The following is a 19,101-nucleotide window of genomic DNA, read 5'->3' on the forward strand; positions in this document are numbered from 1 at the left end:
AAATACATTTTTTAATAAGGCTGTTGGTGCATACAGAATATTTTACTTGTATTTCCACCTTTGTGTATTTCACAACAACTTGTAGCTTTTTGTCCATTACAATTTCCAACATTGAATGTCAGTGCTGGTATTCTGTCCAATAGGTTTCACCCCTGACAAGATCCTTATTGCATTTTTGGTTATTCCGTTTTTTGCAACATTTTGACTAGTCAAATATGCACTTACATTGCTGTTTTCTTCATCATCTGAATCAAGGAGATCTGCATTCTCTGTGTCTGTATCAGTCAATTCTGGCTCCATTTCACTATCATAGGAACTTTGGCTCACATGGCCAATGTCAAAGTCATTATCATCTTCATCATCCATGCATGAGTAATCTCATGATTCACTTTTGACTTCTAAAATTGCAAATCTGGTTTTTCATGTGATGTTGTACTGAATTGGGCTACTTCTACCAGAAAAATCAAAAGAAAAATATTTTGAAACATATCTTCAATGCACAGAAATTTAGCATTGAGCATTTCCTGAGTAAAACACATGTTGCTGATTTGGAGCTCCTGTACACACCTTACCATTTGTCTGCCAAGTGGGTGAATGCACAGATGGGTTTTTGCTTTTCCCAGTGCAGCCACTGTGAGTCACACACACATTCCATTATGATAAAATATATGTTTTCATAACAGAAGAGTGGTGTGGGTGTATTTTACCCCCTGTGAGGCTCAGGTAAACATACACAGCACCTGTTAGCCAGAGCATTGTCTTGGTAAAAGTCCAAGTTTGACACTTTTGCACACATCTTTCTGTTCATCATACCAAGTGGGTAAACACAAAGATTGCTTTCTGTGTCCCCTAGGTGCAGCCACTGAGATGTACAGCCTGCTACTGCTTTGCTAAAGTACAAATTTATAGTAGAAAATTATGAGATGGGTTGTTGTAACCCAATGTTATGCCTATAGTTAACATGAAATTTTTTTTCAGTGCTAGGTATCAAACCCAGTGTCTTGAGTATGCTAAGTATGCACTCTTCTACTGAGATATACCTCCAGCCCTAAAATTTCTTTTTAGTTACCTCTTATATATTAAGTCAAATTTGGCTCTCTTCAGGAAATCTTCTAAGGCAATCTTCTCATAAAATCTTCTAGTTTCTTGATGGAACATGTTTCTTCTAACTGCAAAATATTTAAGAAGAATAAAAGCAGCTTCACAAAAAATATGACTTCTCATTTCTTAAGTTGCTCAGATAAAACAGTAGGATTGCTGAAGTAAATTATCACTCTGCCATGGGATCATAAATATGTGTACCCCAGGAAAGAACCAGAAACTTCTAAAGAACCTAATGGTACAACCAGTTCTCTTACTGCCTCTATGGTCACTCTGATTTTCTAACCAAATAAATTCTAAATCTTTTTACCCCATAATAATTAGATTTAATTCAAGTCATGTTTTGGACTTAGAGCTTTGTTGTTCCCCTCTTAAAAGGGCAAGAAAATTGTATATCAGTCAAAGTGGTTTTTCCTATGCTACTCTGTCTCTCATCAGTTGTACATTTAGGTGACAATTTTCATTATACCTTAATAGATTGTACAATTTCTTTTTGTGGCAATTGGTCCTCTACTCCTGAATGAAGGACATGATGTTTGGTAAATACAACAAGAATCTACCAGAAAAGGTAGTGATTTCTGCTTTCCTAGAACCCCTTGGGAAAGGATTAGAAAATCCCTTTGTTCAGTTTGTTTTAAAAGCCTGGATCATGACTCTTTTTCCTAACTCTGCTGTTTCAACATTGGTTTTCCCTGTGTATGTCTGTAAACCTTGTGGCCTCTTGTCCAGTTCTTTCCACACTTCTAAATGTTCCTTCAGTTAACCCTGATTCTGCAGATGAAGTAAAATCTTAGAAATGCCACTAAGGTATGACGCATAAATGAATAGATCCCTTGAGATTAAGAAGTGATATGCTTGGGCAGACAAATGCATATTTAATTTTTTAGACCTTGAAACATTCTAAAAAAATAGAGATTGCAGAAAAATAGAACTGAATTTAAAAAATAAACACACACCTTTTTCAACTAGAATTCATTGCTTTAGGTTATCTAAATTTACCCATAATTCTGTTAACAGAAAAATGATATTTGCTGACCTTAACTTTTTATTGATTTATTTTTGCCATTGGTGTTACCCCTCTCCTTTACACACCCTAACTTTCTGCCCCTGCCTACTCCTATCCTGTCACAAGAATTTTTGATTTTTATCTAGTTTATTTTAATCAGTTGAAATGTGTGTCTCTGACTAAAAAGCAATGAGGGAAAACAAACCAGGACTATTTTCTTGCTTTCTTGAGGATTGTATGGTAGGTAGGTCCTTTGTCATTGTGCTACATCCCCAACCACAACAACAATATTTTTGAAGGTCTCTTTCTGTCTTTAGTTTTAATGAAACAAAATAATTTTAAAATAAACATTAATATAACATTTTTGTCTTTTCTGTATCTCTTAGGGCCCTCCTGGCCCACCAGGACCACCAGGACCAAAGGTAATTTTCTTTTTCTTTATGTCTTTTATTTAGTGTAGATTCTTTTACTTATTGTCAATGAGATTTTAACTGAAACCTTTCTCTTCAGGGGAATATGGGTTTAAATTTTCAAGGACCTAAGGGTGAAAAGGTGAGTAAAGTGTTGGTAGTTCAACCGTTCACTTTCTTCTTTCATATTCATTTAAACTATCTGTTTCCTTCCTTTGCCTCTTGCAATCAACATAGCTTACATGTTACATCATTATCTGTGGTTGTTTATGAAATATCACTGTCTTATTTTATCTTAAAAATAGGGTGAGCAAGGTCTTCAGGGCCCTCCTGGACCACCTGGGCAGATCAGTGAACAGAAAAGACCAATTGATGTAGAGTTTCAGAAAGGAGATCAGGTGAGTAGATGGGAGGAAATTAATTAAATTCTTGTTCTGAGCATGTTAATTAGCTTAATTGTGGTAATCATTTCACAATGTTTATGTATATCAAAACATCACATTGTACATCTTAAACACACAATTTTATTTGTTAACTATAACTCAATAAAGCTGCAAAAATAAAATATTAAAAGTTTAAAAAGCCTGGCTGTGAAAGTATCATTCCATTAAAATGCATATAAGCTAGAATATGATTTAATATAAGTGTATAAATAATAAGAATTTGGGATAATTAAAATTTTAAAATAGCTTTATTGGGACATCATTTGTATATCATATAATTATCAAACTGTATTATATATTTTTATGTTCATAGGATACTAAAATCATTACTATGATTATTTTAGAATATTCTCATTAGCCCTCTCCAAAAATTACATATCTATTAGTTGTCCCTCCCTGTCTCTCCTCAAACTATCCAATCTTATGCAACTACTAACTATTTCTTGGCTCTGTAGATTTGCCTATTCTGTATAGTTTATAAAAATAAAAGCATATAATATGTGGCCTTTTCCATCTGGCTATTTTCACTCAGCATGTTTTTAGGTTCAACCATTTTGTAACATGGATCTGTACTTCATTCCCCTGAGTACTAATGTATTGTGTGGCTAGTGTATATTTTGTTTACCCATTCATCACTTGATGTCATTTGGGTTGTTTTCATTTTGGACTATTTGAATAATGTATTCATGTGTAAAGCTAGGTCATAGTAATATAGATCAGTTTCTGTGCATTTTTACTTCACTTATATGCTATAAGAAAGTTAAAAATAAAGGAAAATTGTATTGAAATTCTACCATCAATGCAGATCAAATCATTTCATTCTCTACCTAAATGTATGTGCTCTGTAGGAGCCCCTAAATCTCCTAGTTTTAAGTACTTTTGCTTTTTATAAAACATTATGTAAGAATAAAAATCAGTGTTTTCCTTTAAAGTGTTGTCTTGTTATTTGCCTGAAAGCATGGCTGCTATATAGCATACTAGAAATTAAGTGAAGCAAGCAGAGATGGCTCTAAATTCTTTTGCCTAGCAGATTTCAATTTCGAGTTGGGAACATTTTGTAATTTTTGGTTATACTGCATGAATCTACAGTTAAATTGTTAGAAGTATTGCTAGCTAGTTCTAGTTAGAATGATAATGCTTGTTCTAGTATTAACATTGCTTATTGCTTTCCTTTTCCCTACAACTATATAGGGACTTCCTGGTGACCAAGGGCCTCCTGGACCTCCAGGGATACGTGGTCCTCCAGTAAGTAAACTAAAACATTTTGGCATTATTTCATGTAAATTGATATTGAGAGACAGTATCCCATGGACCAATATGAAATTATTTTTTGAATATACAGGGTCCTCCAGGTGGTGGGAAAGGTGAGAAGGGTGAGCAAGGAGAACCAGGCAAAAGAGTAAGTCTTATTACTACTAAACTTTGTACAAAAAATTCTAAATATGTCCATATGCGTATCTTGTATTCCTTCTTCTTAAATCCTGCTTTCACTGACTGAAAATATCCCTACTGACGTGTCTATTTTTAATAATATTGAAGTCTAGAATGTTTAACATAATCCAGGGCAGGAATAAAACTTATTATATTCTTTAATCTTATGGATCCTAACTAATGAATTTTATGTTCTTTTCCCCTTATTTTTTTTTGTGTCCTATAGGGTAAACCAGGCAAAGATGGAGAGAATGGTCAACCTGGCAATCCAGTGAGTAGCCGAGGTTCTTTCTCCTCACCAAAGCTGGCAATAGTTGTAGATATGGAATAAAAGCAGGATGACAAAAAGTTTGGAATTTGGAAGTTGCTTAAATGAATGAAAATTATTCATTTTTCTCTTTTGAATATACATTTGAGATAATTCTATTTTAAAGTCAGATTTATTGACACTTTATTGACCCATTTTTAGTGTACAGTTCTATATTTTGATAAATGTCCAGTTGGGTAACCACCCCCATAATCATGAAGTTTTATCACCCTCAAAAGTTCCCTTCTGTTTTTTGGTAATCATTTCCTCCCCTAATCCCCCACTCTGAACTTACTGCAACAACTGAACAAACTCCATCCCTATAATTTTACCCACCCTAGAAGGTTGTAAAGTAGAAGCATATTATATGTAGCCTTTTAAGTCATAATTCTTTCCTGTTGCATAATACATTGTTCTGTGTATCAGTAGTTCATTCCCTTTTGTTACTGAGTAGTGTTTGGATGTACCTAGGTTTATTTATTCATTTACCCATTGAAGGATATTTTGTTTGTTTCTGAGTTTTGGTACTTATAAATAAAACTATAACATTCATATACAGGTTTTTCATGTGTGAAAATAAGCTTTTTCAGTAGGCATTTTAAAACATTGTCAAGGACAGATAACAAAATTTGAAGAAATTTGAAGATCATCCCAAAGGAGAGATTTTTTAACAAAAGAGAAAGTTAGAAATACTGAAATGAGATAAATTTCAAGATGATTTTAACTAAACAGGCAATCCTCAACTTATACAATCTAGTTAAGAAATTTAGCATATAAAACGATTCAGAGCCTCAGTCCCAGGCTTCTTTTGGATCAATTGGTCTTTGTTTTGTGATCGAAGCAGCCATAATATTCAGCTATTGCCTCTGTTTTAACATATTCTCCAGGGGCATGGAGAGAGGCTGCTCTGTTTGCACTGAGAGAGCCAAGTCATGTCAAATAATGATACCTTGGGGCCGGGGATTTAGCTCAGTGGTTCTGACGTCTGCCTTGCAAGCACAAGGTCCCGAGTTCAATCCCTGGTACCAAAAAAAATAAATAAATAATGATAGCTTTGCAAGTTGACAGATAGTTCAAATAATGATATTTCTGTAGGAATGAAGCTTGAAAGGAGCTCCAACCCTGCTCTTTGTCCTACAGTTGCTGCTAGGCTACTGGTTTCTACCTTAATTGTGAGTTATTTGTTGTCTAGGGTACTGCAAAACTGAGGGCAGAGGTATGGGAATAGAGCAAGTGAAAATGCCACAGAGGTCTGTGTTCCTGCCAAGATTTAATCTTTAAAAACCAAAGCAAATAAAATGCTCCTCAGATTGCTGCAAACTTTGATTAATTTCTACAATTCTTTTTTTTAAAAAGCTAATTTTGATGGACTATTTGTGCCACTGTACCCATTGGTTCTGTTACGGAGGAAAGGATTTTTTAAAGTCCTTACCCTGTCACTTGTGCTGATACCATCTTGTCCTCTATGTCTTAAAGGGTTTACCTGGTGATCCTGGTTACCCTGGTGAACCAGGAAGGGATGGTGAAAAGGTAAGTATTTTAATACTTTGAAGTGCCTAGTTTTGTTCTATTTAATATGACCCTTTTTTTTCTCCCAAGGTAGAGTTATAAATTAAAAATCTTATAAATAAATACCTTTGTACTTAAAACATGCTTTCTTTATCCATCTTTTGGAGTTGCTTCTTTTTCTTTTATACCCCATCCCTTAAATTTTCTTCCATTGGTCTAAATCACAGTTCATATAGTGGAAGTACATGAAAGATGGTTTAACTTTTCCATTTCCATTGTGAAGTCATTGCCTTTGTTTGCACATGTATTGGTAAAACTTGTTTTTCAGAAAGAGGATTCAGCACTCTGTTAATGCGGTCCTCTTCGTGAAGAAGCTTGTAACTGTAAATTTAGGATATTTCTTCTAAACATTTATATTCTGTATGCAATTATTTTCCATACGTCTGTGGATAATTGTTTGTCATTGATTTCATTGGACCAGTGCAGACTGACTGAGATTATTTAGTTACCCATTTTTAAAGTGATTTTGAAAGAATGTACGAAACACACAGTTATCTCATTTGTAGCAGGTCACAAAATATCCATTCCTTCAAGCCCTCTGGTCTCTAATTGCTTTGTATCAAAACCAAAATGAAAAGATTTATTTTTCAGGAAAGAAGGAAAGGTATTACAAACTTGAATTAAAGAGAGCACATATTTTCATTGTGGTTTATTAATAAACTAGATCCAAGTTTTCATTTGACCTAAAAGGCCCAGTTAGAATACAGGGAGTCATAGAATTTCTTTTTAAATAGTACATAAATTATAAGGCAGAGCAATTCTTTAAAAAATTTGGTATATAGATGAAAAGTTTCTATGAACAAATCTAGAACCAGAAGTGTGAGAGAAATGTCTGTACTTGTGTCTTGACCAGTGGAGTAACAATTAAATAATGTGTTCTTCATGCTGTTGACTTTGTTTGTTGTTAGCTTCTTATAACAAACTCACAGAAGCAATCGCAATATATTAGCTGTTCCTGGTGATAGTTAAGCCCATCACCTGTAAAATATCTATCACTAATAGAAATAGCAGTAGACTTATGCTCTTAATTTTGAGAAAGAGAGAGGATAAATGTGAAAAATATAATGGTTTCAACTGATTCTAATGATACTGGTTTTTCATTGCTTTCTTTATAGAGTATTTATAGAAAAAGTAATCCTGAAATCAAAGAATGTTACTGCTATAAGTCTGGCACAAAGCCTTTGTTCTTTGTATGTAAACCAGAGAGCTTAATTGAGTTGGTCAAGATTACATAACTACTAAACATGAGCCAATGTCACAGGTCTTCCTAGGTCTAAACCAGTATTTTTTCATAACCTCATGTTATATTTCTCATTTGGTGTATTTTATTACTGATTTCTAAGTCTTTTTATGACTCTTGTCTCATATGCTTGACAAAATTTATGTTTTCATATGATTTTTTACTAACATTTTACAATTGTATTGAACAGGGCCAAAAAGGCGACATTGGTCCACCTGGGCCTCCTGGAGTTGTAAGTCTTTTTTCTTTCTTTCTTTCTTTCTTTCTTTCTTTCTTTCTTTCTTTCTTTCTTTTCTTTTCTTTTTTTCTTCATGTATCACATCGAATGCTGCATTTCACTCGTGCCTTAATTATGTACTATCTACTTTTTTCTCAAAGAAAAGTCTAAGTCATTACCAATTTTTACTGATTGGAAATCTTCACATCTAAAAATTTCATTAGTGTTGACCTCAGGGTCTTTGTACTGTTCTGTTTATTGCTTCTCCACAGTAAAGATCCAAAATAATGGCACTGGATTGTTTTGCAACGTGATTGCCCGTCATTTCTCAAACAACCAGCAGGTGGTGCAAGTGTTGCTTACAAAGGTTTAATTACAACAAAACAAAACTCAGGGCGGGGTCCTTTACCCCTGCAGAACACGGGAAAGATAGAACTGGATAGAATTGGTCTTAATAGGTTTTCTCAATTTGTAATTATCTGTCTCACACTTCTTTCTTGAGTATATGCTCTTTAGGGACTCAATAATAAATGTAGGCAACTGCTTTATGATAGAATAACTGAGGGATTTATAGATTTTGTCACGTTTGAATTCACCATGAAATTTAATTCAATATATTGCCAATCTTATTAAAAATAAAATGTCATCGCTGAAGTTTGACATTGTTTTTCTTCATTGGTTTAAGTTTGGTAAGATTCCAGACTTTAGACAGCATTGAAGCCACAGAAATGTAGTGCCATAAAACTTATTCTCTATGTCCAGACATTTTAGTAACGTTAATTTTTTTGTCCATAGTATGTCTCAGCTATTAACATTTAGGACTGTACTAAATCTAATGAGGATATACTTAAGGTGTTAGACAATTTTTATTCTTGTTCATTTTAAAATCAGAGTTTCAGTTCTCTAGGAAATAATCTCTAGAAAATAGGATAATAAAATTTTGACAAGTATCAGGAGAAATGGAAATTTTGAGAGTGAAATCCTATCTGGAAGCTCATATTCCCTTTTGAACTACTATCTCAATTCTGGATTCTACAATTCTTCGTCTTGATATGTGTTAATGGTTTTATATCCAATAAAAGTAAGATGAAATATCACACTTTGCTAGTAGACGCTGATTTTTACCTCAGGCTGAGAAATTTTAAAATCTGGTTTATTTACCTTTATAGGTCTGTGATATTAATTTTACATTATTTATTTCATATGAAGTTTTTTAAGATAAACTTAAATCTTGAATTCTAAGAACACATAGGAAAAAGGTATGATCAGTTGGTTGGGTTTAAACAATATAAACTTCCTGAAAAAGATAAATTTTTAAAAGAAAAAAGATGTAAGCTGACAGCAAAAAGTTGAGGGAAGCCATTGTAGATATTTGGAATGGCAAATGCAAAGGTACAGATAGGTATGTGCAAGTTGTATAAAGTGATTCCTGTAGATGGAATTCACTTTGGTAAAAATTTATTGCTAGAAATAATAAGAGATTATGGTGAGAGGTATTGGAAGTGAGAAATGATTTGACAGAGACCAGCATTATAAGTAGCATCAGATGTAGTATGAAGTAGTAAGCAATTTGCAGTGCTTATGCAAGGTATTTAACACAGAAAAATTGGGTTTTGAGACATCATGTCTTAGCAGCAAATTTAGATTCAAAGGAACAAGCTTGAAAGTGTATCTGTTAGTCCAAGTGAGTTTAGGATAGTAGCTATGCCAAGAGGAATAAACAGGAAAAATTAGAGAGATATTTTTGGTAAAGAATTGTCAGACTTTAGATTATTGGAATAAATTGAATGTGACTTATAAGAAGAGACATCAAAACATACTTCTAACTTTGTAAGCCTGGGGCTAGGGAAGGTGGTAATATTGTTACTGATATCAGACCTTTCCTAAATTAGTTGGAGGATAAAAGTGATAAGGAGTATAACTCAATTTATGTCATAGTCTTAATGATTTTACATCTGAATATTTTGTGAAAATGGGACATTATGATCATATGTAGCTCCCAAATAACTTCCAGGAGAAGAGTCTTTCTTTTTGAGTTTCTGTATGTTTTTCATTCATAATAAAGGTAATTCCTAGACCTGGTACTGGTGTCACTACAGGAGAAAAAGGAAATACTGGCTTACCTGGTTTGCCGGGAGAAAAAGGAGAGCAAGGATTTCCTGGAATGCAGGGTCCACCTGGCCTTCCTGGTCTTCCAGGTAAAAGAGACTATATATACTTGCTTTGTGCTTAGAGCATCGATACTAATCCACATATATACTTTATCATACTAGTTCTAGGATAAGAATGACAGTAGAAGACACAAGTAATTCTTCTCAGCTTGTACTATACCTTTTCTCACCAGATTCCTTGCTTGTATGTTTTTAAAAATCCTATTTACATAATTCTCCTTTATCCTAAGAATCTCATTTCTACTTTTTTATTATTAATAAATTATACCAAACAATTATGTGCTCCAATACTCGAACCATCACATTTTTCATGCTATTAGGGAATGGGATACTAATGCCTGCTTCTGTAAGATTTCCTATTTTTAAAAAACAGTAAGGAGCAGTGTCCACTTAGAATTCTAGAAACATGTAACTAGAAATCTCCATGGCAATTTTGCTGTGCAGTAACATAACTCAATTCAAAATTTTATGTCATCCTCTTTGAAGATACATGGAATAGTGTGGCATTTCTAATTTGACTACAAATTGAGGACTGCCTTTATCTAGCATGTTTTTTTAGCTGAATTCTCTTTGAAAAGGGTTTTATTTGGAATTTATGTAAAACTTACAAAAGCATCTGATACAGCTCCTTGCACACATACCTACTCAATAAATTATGGTTCCTTTCTCTTCAAAATTATGTAGTGAATAAAAGGTTAGCATGATAAAATGAATGACACTCAGTGATCCTTCCTAGAAAAGACAGTGAATATGTGTTCCTTTATGATTTAATATGCATTTTGGATTTGTAATCTCAAAATGGTGGAGCAGATATATACTGCAAGATTGAAATAAGAAATTCTTCCAGGATACTATAAAAGAGTTAAGGATTTGAGAAGTAGGAAAGAAAAATTGAGATGTAAAAGTAAACGTAGAAGCTCCCAAATGCATCATGAGTGAGATCAAGGAGGAGTAAATGGGATGGGATGTGATATTTGAAAACAAATAATGGCTGAGAAAAGACAAAACACCAATTGACAGACAATAAGATAAAATTGGGATAAAATATATATATAATGCATAATAAATATATCTAAATAAAATAAAGAGAAAAATTGAAAATAAGAATGCAAAAATGTGTTAGGCAAATGAGATAAAAAGAAAGCTAGCTTAGCAATTCTAATATAGTATGAAATACAATTTAGTGCAAGATACATTAAAGAGACAAGTATTTCATATGGATAAATAGATAAATTATGCAACAGTGATCTAAATATCATGAAATTCTCTGCATCTAGCAAATAGCTTTAAATACATAAAATGAAGACTGATAAACTACAGGGGGTAAATTGGCAAATACCTACCATTTCAAGTAGGTGAAAAATAAGAACACAAATAAGTCAAGCAATAAAATTTAGTTATCTGTATGGGTGGGAGAAATTTGTTACCAGTACAATGTATACATTCTTCTCTGATACATAAAATATTTACAGAAATTGATCTTATTAGTCCAGAAAAAAATATAATACGTTACTTTCTATGACTACAGTGAAATAAATTGATCATATAACAACAAAAAAGCCAAATATCTTTACATTTGTATGTTTAAGAATCACAGCTATGAAAAGAGATAACAAGGAAACAGTGATGGAAATGACAAGCTATTGCATACTAAGCAACAATGCAAGCACTTTGTATAAAAACTTACTGAACAGAGCAAAAGTAGTACTCTTAATTTATCACAAAAATAAAAGAGGAACTGGAAATGTAGGTAAATGGTAGGTTGCTCACTTAGCATGCACAAGGCCTTGAGTTCCATCCAAGCACCACAAAGTAAAGTAAATAAGCTAAATTTAACACACACACACACACACACACACACACACACACACACTGAAACAAGCTGCACACAAGTATAAGAGAAAACTTAAAAAGTACATAAAATTAAAAGCAAACTAAAATATTTAATGTTTAATAGGGAAAATAATGATGCTATTGAAAAGATGAAGTGAATAAAATTTGGGAAATATAATCAAGATAAAAACAAGAGAAGGCTGGGCAAGGTGGTATGTTTCTGTAATCCCAGGTACTTGGGAGACTGAGGCAGGAAGATCTCAAGTCTGGAGCCAACCTGGGCTGCTTATCAAGAAATAGCCTCAGAAGCCCATGTAAATAAACGGCACAGGAGCCCAGGTCCCAGCCACTGCCCCACCGAGACCACCAGAGGCTTGAGCACACAAGCCACAACCAAAGGAACCCCTGGAAAACAGCTGCTCAGGCACATAGGCCCCAGCCAGATGCCACACCAGATACCATCACTGAGTGCCTGCAAATTCCAGCCAGAAGCCCAGGTGAACAACAGCTGCACAGGTGCCCAGGTCATAGGCCAAGATCCACCCAGACTCCAGTGGCTTGAGCACACAGCCCCAAGCCAAAGGCCCTCCCAGACAATAGCTACACAGGTGGGCAGGCCACAGCCAGAGGCACACCCAGATACCATCCTAAGTATGCACGGGCCTCATCCAGAGCACTGCCCGGATAACAGGGCAACATAAGGATCCAGAAGGCCACCATTCTGAACTCAGGAATTGGCTACTTGGTAAGCAGCAGAAAGAAGGCCTCTCTGGGGCTTGCTGTGCCCACTGGGCGAGCAGAGTGACCATAACAAAGGTCAAGCAGGCTGTGTCTGTTCAACTGAGAAATCACATAAACAAGACTCAAAACCAGACTTCCAGATAAGCTAAGGCAACCCCAAGGGGAAACGAGATGGAACATATTGATACTCAATAACCTGTACTCCCTAAACTGGTGAAAAAAAGGATCTGGGAAAAAGGAAATCAGAAATAATTTCTAAGATAACAGCAGAGACTGTGTCCCTGGTAAAAGACATGACTAATAACTCTAGAGCAGACACAGATAAAAAAAAAATAGAGGAGCTGAGGAACATGATGTAATCTCAGCATAGAAAATGAATGGAATCCTTAAAACGGGGAATTGGACATCCTGGAGATTAAAAACTCCATTGAAAGATTACACAGCAGAATGAGCCAGTGTGAAGACAGGATATCAGGTATGGAAGACAGGATTGCAATTACGGAGTAGGAAAACAAAAATTTCTTAAAAATGGTAAGGGACCATGAGAAATCAATCCAGCAGGTGCTAGATGATGCAAAGAAGAATGACATAAGACTGATCGATGAAAGTCAATGAAGAAATCAAAGATAGTACAAAAGAAGTAAAAACAGCTGTTCACAGAAGTAATGGCAGAAATCTTCCCAAGCAGGGGAAAAGAACTTGACATACACATAAGTGAGGCATATAGGACTCCAAATAGCCTTGATCAAAAAAATCTACACATAGGCATATAATAGTTAGGATTCCAGAAACCCAACAGAAGAACAAAATTCTACAAGCAATGACAGAAAAGAAACAAATCACATACAAAGGAAAGCCCATCAGAATCACAGCAGACTTCTCAATGCAAACCCTCAAGGCAAGAAGAGCTTGGAGTGATGTATTTCAAGCCCTAAAAGCAAACAGCCTCCAACCCAGATTGATGTACCCTGCAAAACTATCTTTCAAAATTGATGGAGAAATAAGATATTTTCATGATAAAGAGCACCTCAGGACCTTCATGAATACCAAACCAGCACTCCAAAAAATTTTAGACAATACCCTAGGAAAAGACAATGAGGATCACAACCCCAGGAAACCCAGCAGAATGAATCCATTGGGCGTGACAAATTAAATGCAAAGGGGGAGAATCCAACAAAAAGAAAAAGTCATGACAAGGCTTTTAAAACTTTTAACTTCATCTCCCTAAGGAGTGTGTAATTCAATCTTGTTATTGTACTGATTAGTTTTTTTCTGATTCTAGTGTTGCACACCTTTCCTTGTGCTGTATTTATCATCTATTTATCATCTTCTTATGTCTACTTTGTAATTGGATTGTCTATTAATGAGCTGTAAGTTCTTTATATATTCTGGTCATAGGTTATATGCATTGAAAATATGGTCTGTTCAAGGACTACTTTTCATTTTAATGATGTCATTTAAAGTTCTAAACTTTGATGGAATCTCATTTATCAATTTTTTTCATTTATATGTCATGTTTTTTGTATCCTAGGTAGTTCTTGCCTACCCTGAATTCATAAATATTTTCCCTTATAATTTCTTCTTAAAGATTTATACTTTTAGGCTTTCTTATTTAGGTTCATAGATCTCTTCAAGTTATTTTCATGTATGGAAAAAAAGGGTTGAGGTTAATTTTTTATATATGGATACCAGTTGTTCTAGTGCCGTTTGCTGAAAACACTATCTCTTCCTTGGCTATTGAATTGAGTTTATATTCTATAAAATGCTAAGGTTAAATAATCTTTCAAAACTCAGTGGACCATATATGTGTGGTTCTATTTCTAGATTCTCTGTTTTATTCCAATGATCTATATGTCTTTCCTTACACCAACACTGCCTTGATTACTGTAGCTTTAGAAGAAGTCTTAAAATTAGGTACTAAACGTCTTCCAACACTGTTTTTGTTTTTAACTTTTCTAGGTCCTTTGTACTCCTACATAACTTTTAAATTTCAATATCCAATTCTTCATTTATAGCAAGTATACACAGACCTGAATTTTTATATAACTTGTGTTTTCTAATCCTGCTAAATTCAAGTACAAGTTCTAGGGGCTCCCAGAGATTTCTTAGTGTTTTCTCTGTAGATGATAATTTCATCTACATGTAAAGATTTTACTTCTGCCATGCTAATCCTATCCTAGTTGTGTCATTTTATTGCCAGACTATTTTGGTGGGGCCTAGGTTTCAAAGTTTAATGGACAGATAAAGAGTAAGCCTATCTGCCCTTGTTCCCCACCTTAAGGAGAAAGCATTGTATCTTCTCCATTTATGTAAGGCATTCTTGCTGGAAGTATGGAGTACATGTCTTTAATCTGTTGAGAAGGTTCTGTTCTACTTCTAGTCTCCTGATAGATTTTACCATGAACAGCGGTAGAATTTAGTCCAATAAGTTTTCTCCAACTAGTGACATTATCATATGGCTTTTTCCTTTCCTCTGTTTAAATGATGACTTTTGGGGGTGGATCTTCCAATGCTGAACCAGCACTGCCATCCCTATAACAAAACCACTTTCTACATCCTGTCAGATCTGATTTCCAATAGTTTGTTTTGTTAAACAAATTTCTATCTATGTTCATACATTTTTCTTCTATTATCTTTATCCAGTTTTAGGATTAGCACAATGTTGAGTTCATACAATGAAGGGAGAAGTATTCCTTCTTTTTTCTGCTTTAATTGCTTGATATAATTTATCAGTTAAAATGTTTATGAGCCTGCTGTTGTCATATAGGTAGGTTTTCAAGCTAGGAATATACTTTCTTTAATAGGTGCTATTCAAATTTTATATTTCTTCCAGAGTTAGTTTCATTAATCTGTCTTCCAAGTTACTTCTTAGAAGTTGTCAAATTTATTTCAAAACAGATTTTTGTAATATGCTTTCTATATCCTTTTAAATTCTGTAAAATCTGTGATAATGTCTCCTAGATCTTAATATTGTAATTTTAAAAATGTATAACTGATTTTGTGTAACAGGAAGAAAAGGTCTAAAAGACCAGGGGAATTGGGAGGGGTAGGGGAAGGGAAAAAAGGGAAAGGAAAAAATACGAGAAGAGGAAAAAATTGTAAAAAAGGTCTTTGCAAATAGGGAAGGGTGGAAGGGGTGAAGGGAGGGCAAGGGAAGGGGAAAAAAATAAGAACCAAGAGACTCATGTAATGGTACAAGATCCCAATGATGAATGTAACTGTATTTTATACCTGAAATGTACCAATAAAGTTAATGGGGGGGAAAAAAAGCTACTGTGATAAAAACAGTATGGTACTGGCAAAGAAACAGACCTGAAGATCAGTGGCAAAGATTAGAAGATGCAGAAAGGAGCCCGCTGCAGACAAGCAGGTCTGTGCACGCCCTACCGAGGACCTGAGTCACGCGGAAGATGCTGAATCACCCCGCTGCAGGCAGGCAGGGCTGCCCACACCTTACCCAGGTCCCCAGTCACGCAGAACACATGCCGAATCACCTCGCTGCAGACAGGCAGGCCTGTAGATGCCCTACCGAGGTCCTGAGTCATGCGGAAGACACCGAATCACCCCGTTGCAGACAGGCAGCCACCTGATTCCACACTACAAAGATGCGGAGGACACCAGACCACCAGAACAAGGTACTGAGTCCCACTGTTCCTGGCCCAGAGGTAGGGGCTTCTGAGCCATCGTCCCACTGCTCCTGGTCCAGAGGAAGGGGCTTCCCAGTCACCATCCCTCCCGCTGCTCCCAGCCCAGAGGAAAGGGCTTTTGGGCCACCTTCTGTCCCGCTGCTCCTGGCCCAGAAAAAGGGGCTTCTGAGTCACCATCCCACTGCTCCTGGTCCAGAGGAAGGGGTTTCCCGGCCACCATCCCTCCCTCTGCTCCCAGCCCACAGGAAAGGGCTTTTGGGTCACCATCCCTACCGCTGCTCCCGGCTCCTGTCCCACCTCACCCAGCTCAGAGGAGGTAATCCATGAAGGGGATAACAGCTCCCCCGCCCCATTCGAAATGAGAAAACACGTAAATAAGTCTCAAAACCAGACTTCCAGATCACCTACAACAACCCCAAAGGGAAATGAGATGGAACACTCTGATACTCAACAACCTGGACCCACTGAACTGGCAACAAAAGGGGATCTGGAAAAAATGAAATCAGAAATAATTTCTCAGATAACAGGAGAAATTGTGCCCCTAGTGCAAGACATGATTAATAAATCTAGAGAAGAGGTGAGGAACATGATGGAATCCCAACATAAGAAACAAATGGAATCCATAAAACAGATGCAAATAGATTTCCAGGACATGAAAAACTCTTTTGAAAGTCTCCAGAGCAGAAGGAGCCAATGTGAGGACAGAATTTCAGATATAGAAGATAAGATTGCAATTAGTGACCAGGAAAAGAAAAATTGCTTCAAAATTATAAGGGAACATGAGAAATCAATCCAGCAGCTGCTAGATGATGGAAAGAAGAATAACATAAGACTGATTGGGCTCAATGAAGAAACAGGAGAGAGTGGAGATGACATAAAAAACCTCTTCACAGAAATAATGGCAGAAAACTTCCCAAGCAGGGGAAAAGAGCTTGACATACAGATAAGTGAGGCAGATAGGACTCCAAATAGCCTTGATCAAAAAAAATCTGCACATAGGCATATAATTGTTAAGATTCCAGAAACACAACAGAAGAACAAAGTTCTCCAAGCAGTCAGAGAAAAGAAACAAATCACATGCAAAGGAAAGCCCATCAGAATCACAACAGATTTCTCAGCACAAACCATCAAGGCAAGAAGAGCTTGGAGTGACATAGTCCAAGCCCTAAAAGGAAACAGTCTCCAACCCACATTGTTGTACCCTGCAAAACTATCTTTCAAAATGGATGGAGAAATAAGGTACTTTCATGACAAAGAGCACCTTAGGAACTTCATGAATACCAAACCAGCACTCCAAAGAATTTTACACAATAGGCTAAGAACAGACATTGAGGATCACAACCCCAGGAAGCAAAGCAGAATGAACCCATCTGGCATGACAAGAAATTAAATGTAAAGGGGGAGACCCCAACAAAAAGAAAAAGTCATGGCAATGACAAGTCAATACGTTTCAGTTATAACCATCACCGTTAATGGTCTCAATTCACCAATCAAAAGAAATAGACTGGCAGAATGGGTCAAGAAGCAAAATCCAACACTATGCTGCATACAAGAAACACACTTAATTCAAAAGGAAACTCATAGACTGAAAGTTAAAGAGTGGAAAGCAATACTGCATGCGACAGGAACCCCCAAAAAAGCAGGAGTAGCTATCCTCTTGGCAGATCAAGTAGATTTCAAACCAACACTGATTAAGAGAGACGAAGACGGACATTACATCCTTGTAAAGGGAAGAATCCAAGAGGAAGAGATGACAATCATAAATATCTATGAACCAAACACTAGCGCACCCAACTATATAAAACAAATACTAACGGACATGAAAAGCCATATATGCACTAATACAATTGTAGTGGGGGAACTCAACACCCCACTATCACAAATAGATAGATCAACTAGACTAAAAATAAGTAATGAAATACTAGAACTCAATCGAACTCTTGAACAAATGAACTTAACAGATGTTTACAGAGTCTTCCACCCCACAAAATCACAATACACTTTCTTCTCAGAATACACATTCTTCTCAGCTGCACATGGGTCATTCTCCAAAATAAACCACATACTCACACATAGAACATGTTTAAGTAAGTGCAAAGGAACTGAAGTTATCCCCTATACATTATCAGACCACAGTGTGATGAAATTGGAGATCCATAGCAAAAGAAACTCAAAAAATTTCATAAATACATGGAAATTGAACAACACACTTCTAAAGAACCAACGGGTCACAGAGGAAATTAAAGAAGAAATCAGACAGTTCCTTCAATTAAATGACAATGACAATACAACATATAGGAATCTATGGGCACAATGAAAGCTGTCTTACGAGGAAAATTCATAGCAGTGAATACACATATTAGGAAAACAGAAAGAGCCCATATAAACAACCTGATGCTGAACCTCAAGCTTCTAGAAAAAGAAGAGCAGGACAACCCCAAAGCTCATACAAGGGAGGAAATTATAAAGATTAGAGGAGAAATCAATGCAATGGAGACTAAGAGAATGATACAAAAAAATCAATGAAGCCAAGAGTTGGTTCTTTGAAAGAATCAACAAAATTGATAAACCTTTAGTCAACCTTGTCAGAAAAAGGAAAGAAAAGGCCCAAATACATGCAATTAGGAATGAAAAGGGTGAAACTACAACAGACCCAGCAGAAATCCAGAGGATCATCAATACCTCCTTCCAGAACCTATACACCAATAAGATGGACAACACAGAAGAAATGGACAGATTCCTAGATACATATGAATTACCAAAGTTGAATGAAGAAGACCTAAAAATTCTGAACAACCTAATATCAACCAATGAAATTGAAAATGTAATTAAAAACTTATCAACTAAGAAAAGCCCGGGCCCTGATGGCTTCACTGCTGAATTCTACAAGACATTTAGAGAGGAACTGCTGCCACTACTGTTTAAACTCTTCAATGAAATTGAAAGGGAAGCAATACTCCCAAATTCATTCCTGGAAGCAAGCAT

General features: G+C 35.7%; 1 protein-coding gene across 3 annotated transcripts in view; it reads left to right on the forward strand.

The window, feature by feature from the left end:
• Col4a5 (collagen type IV alpha 5 chain) overlaps positions 1-19,101 on the forward strand; it is a 375,874-nt gene that overhangs the window by 213,662 nt on the left and 143,111 nt on the right. For all 3 annotated transcript variants that reach the window (XM_087196749.1, XM_087196750.1, XM_087196751.1), the window contains 9 exons: positions 2,494-2,529; positions 2,618-2,659; positions 2,823-2,915; positions 4,152-4,205; positions 4,303-4,359; positions 4,618-4,662; positions 6,175-6,228; positions 7,698-7,739; positions 9,790-9,922. In XM_087196749.1, coding sequence (XP_087052875.1) covers positions 2,494-2,529; positions 2,618-2,659; positions 2,823-2,915; positions 4,152-4,205; positions 4,303-4,359; positions 4,618-4,662; positions 6,175-6,228; positions 7,698-7,739; positions 9,790-9,922 — 556 coding nt within the window. The remainder of the gene's footprint in view (positions 1-2,493; positions 2,530-2,617; positions 2,660-2,822; positions 2,916-4,151; positions 4,206-4,302; positions 4,360-4,617; positions 4,663-6,174; positions 6,229-7,697; positions 7,740-9,789; positions 9,923-19,101) is intronic.

Source organism: Heterocephalus glaber, unplaced genomic scaffold, assembly GCF_053883595.1.
Source record: "Heterocephalus glaber isolate CG9 unplaced genomic scaffold, H.glaber_assembly_v1.0 deba00001613, whole genome shotgun sequence".
NCBI lineage: Eukaryota > Metazoa > Chordata > Mammalia > Rodentia > Bathyergidae > Heterocephalus > Heterocephalus glaber.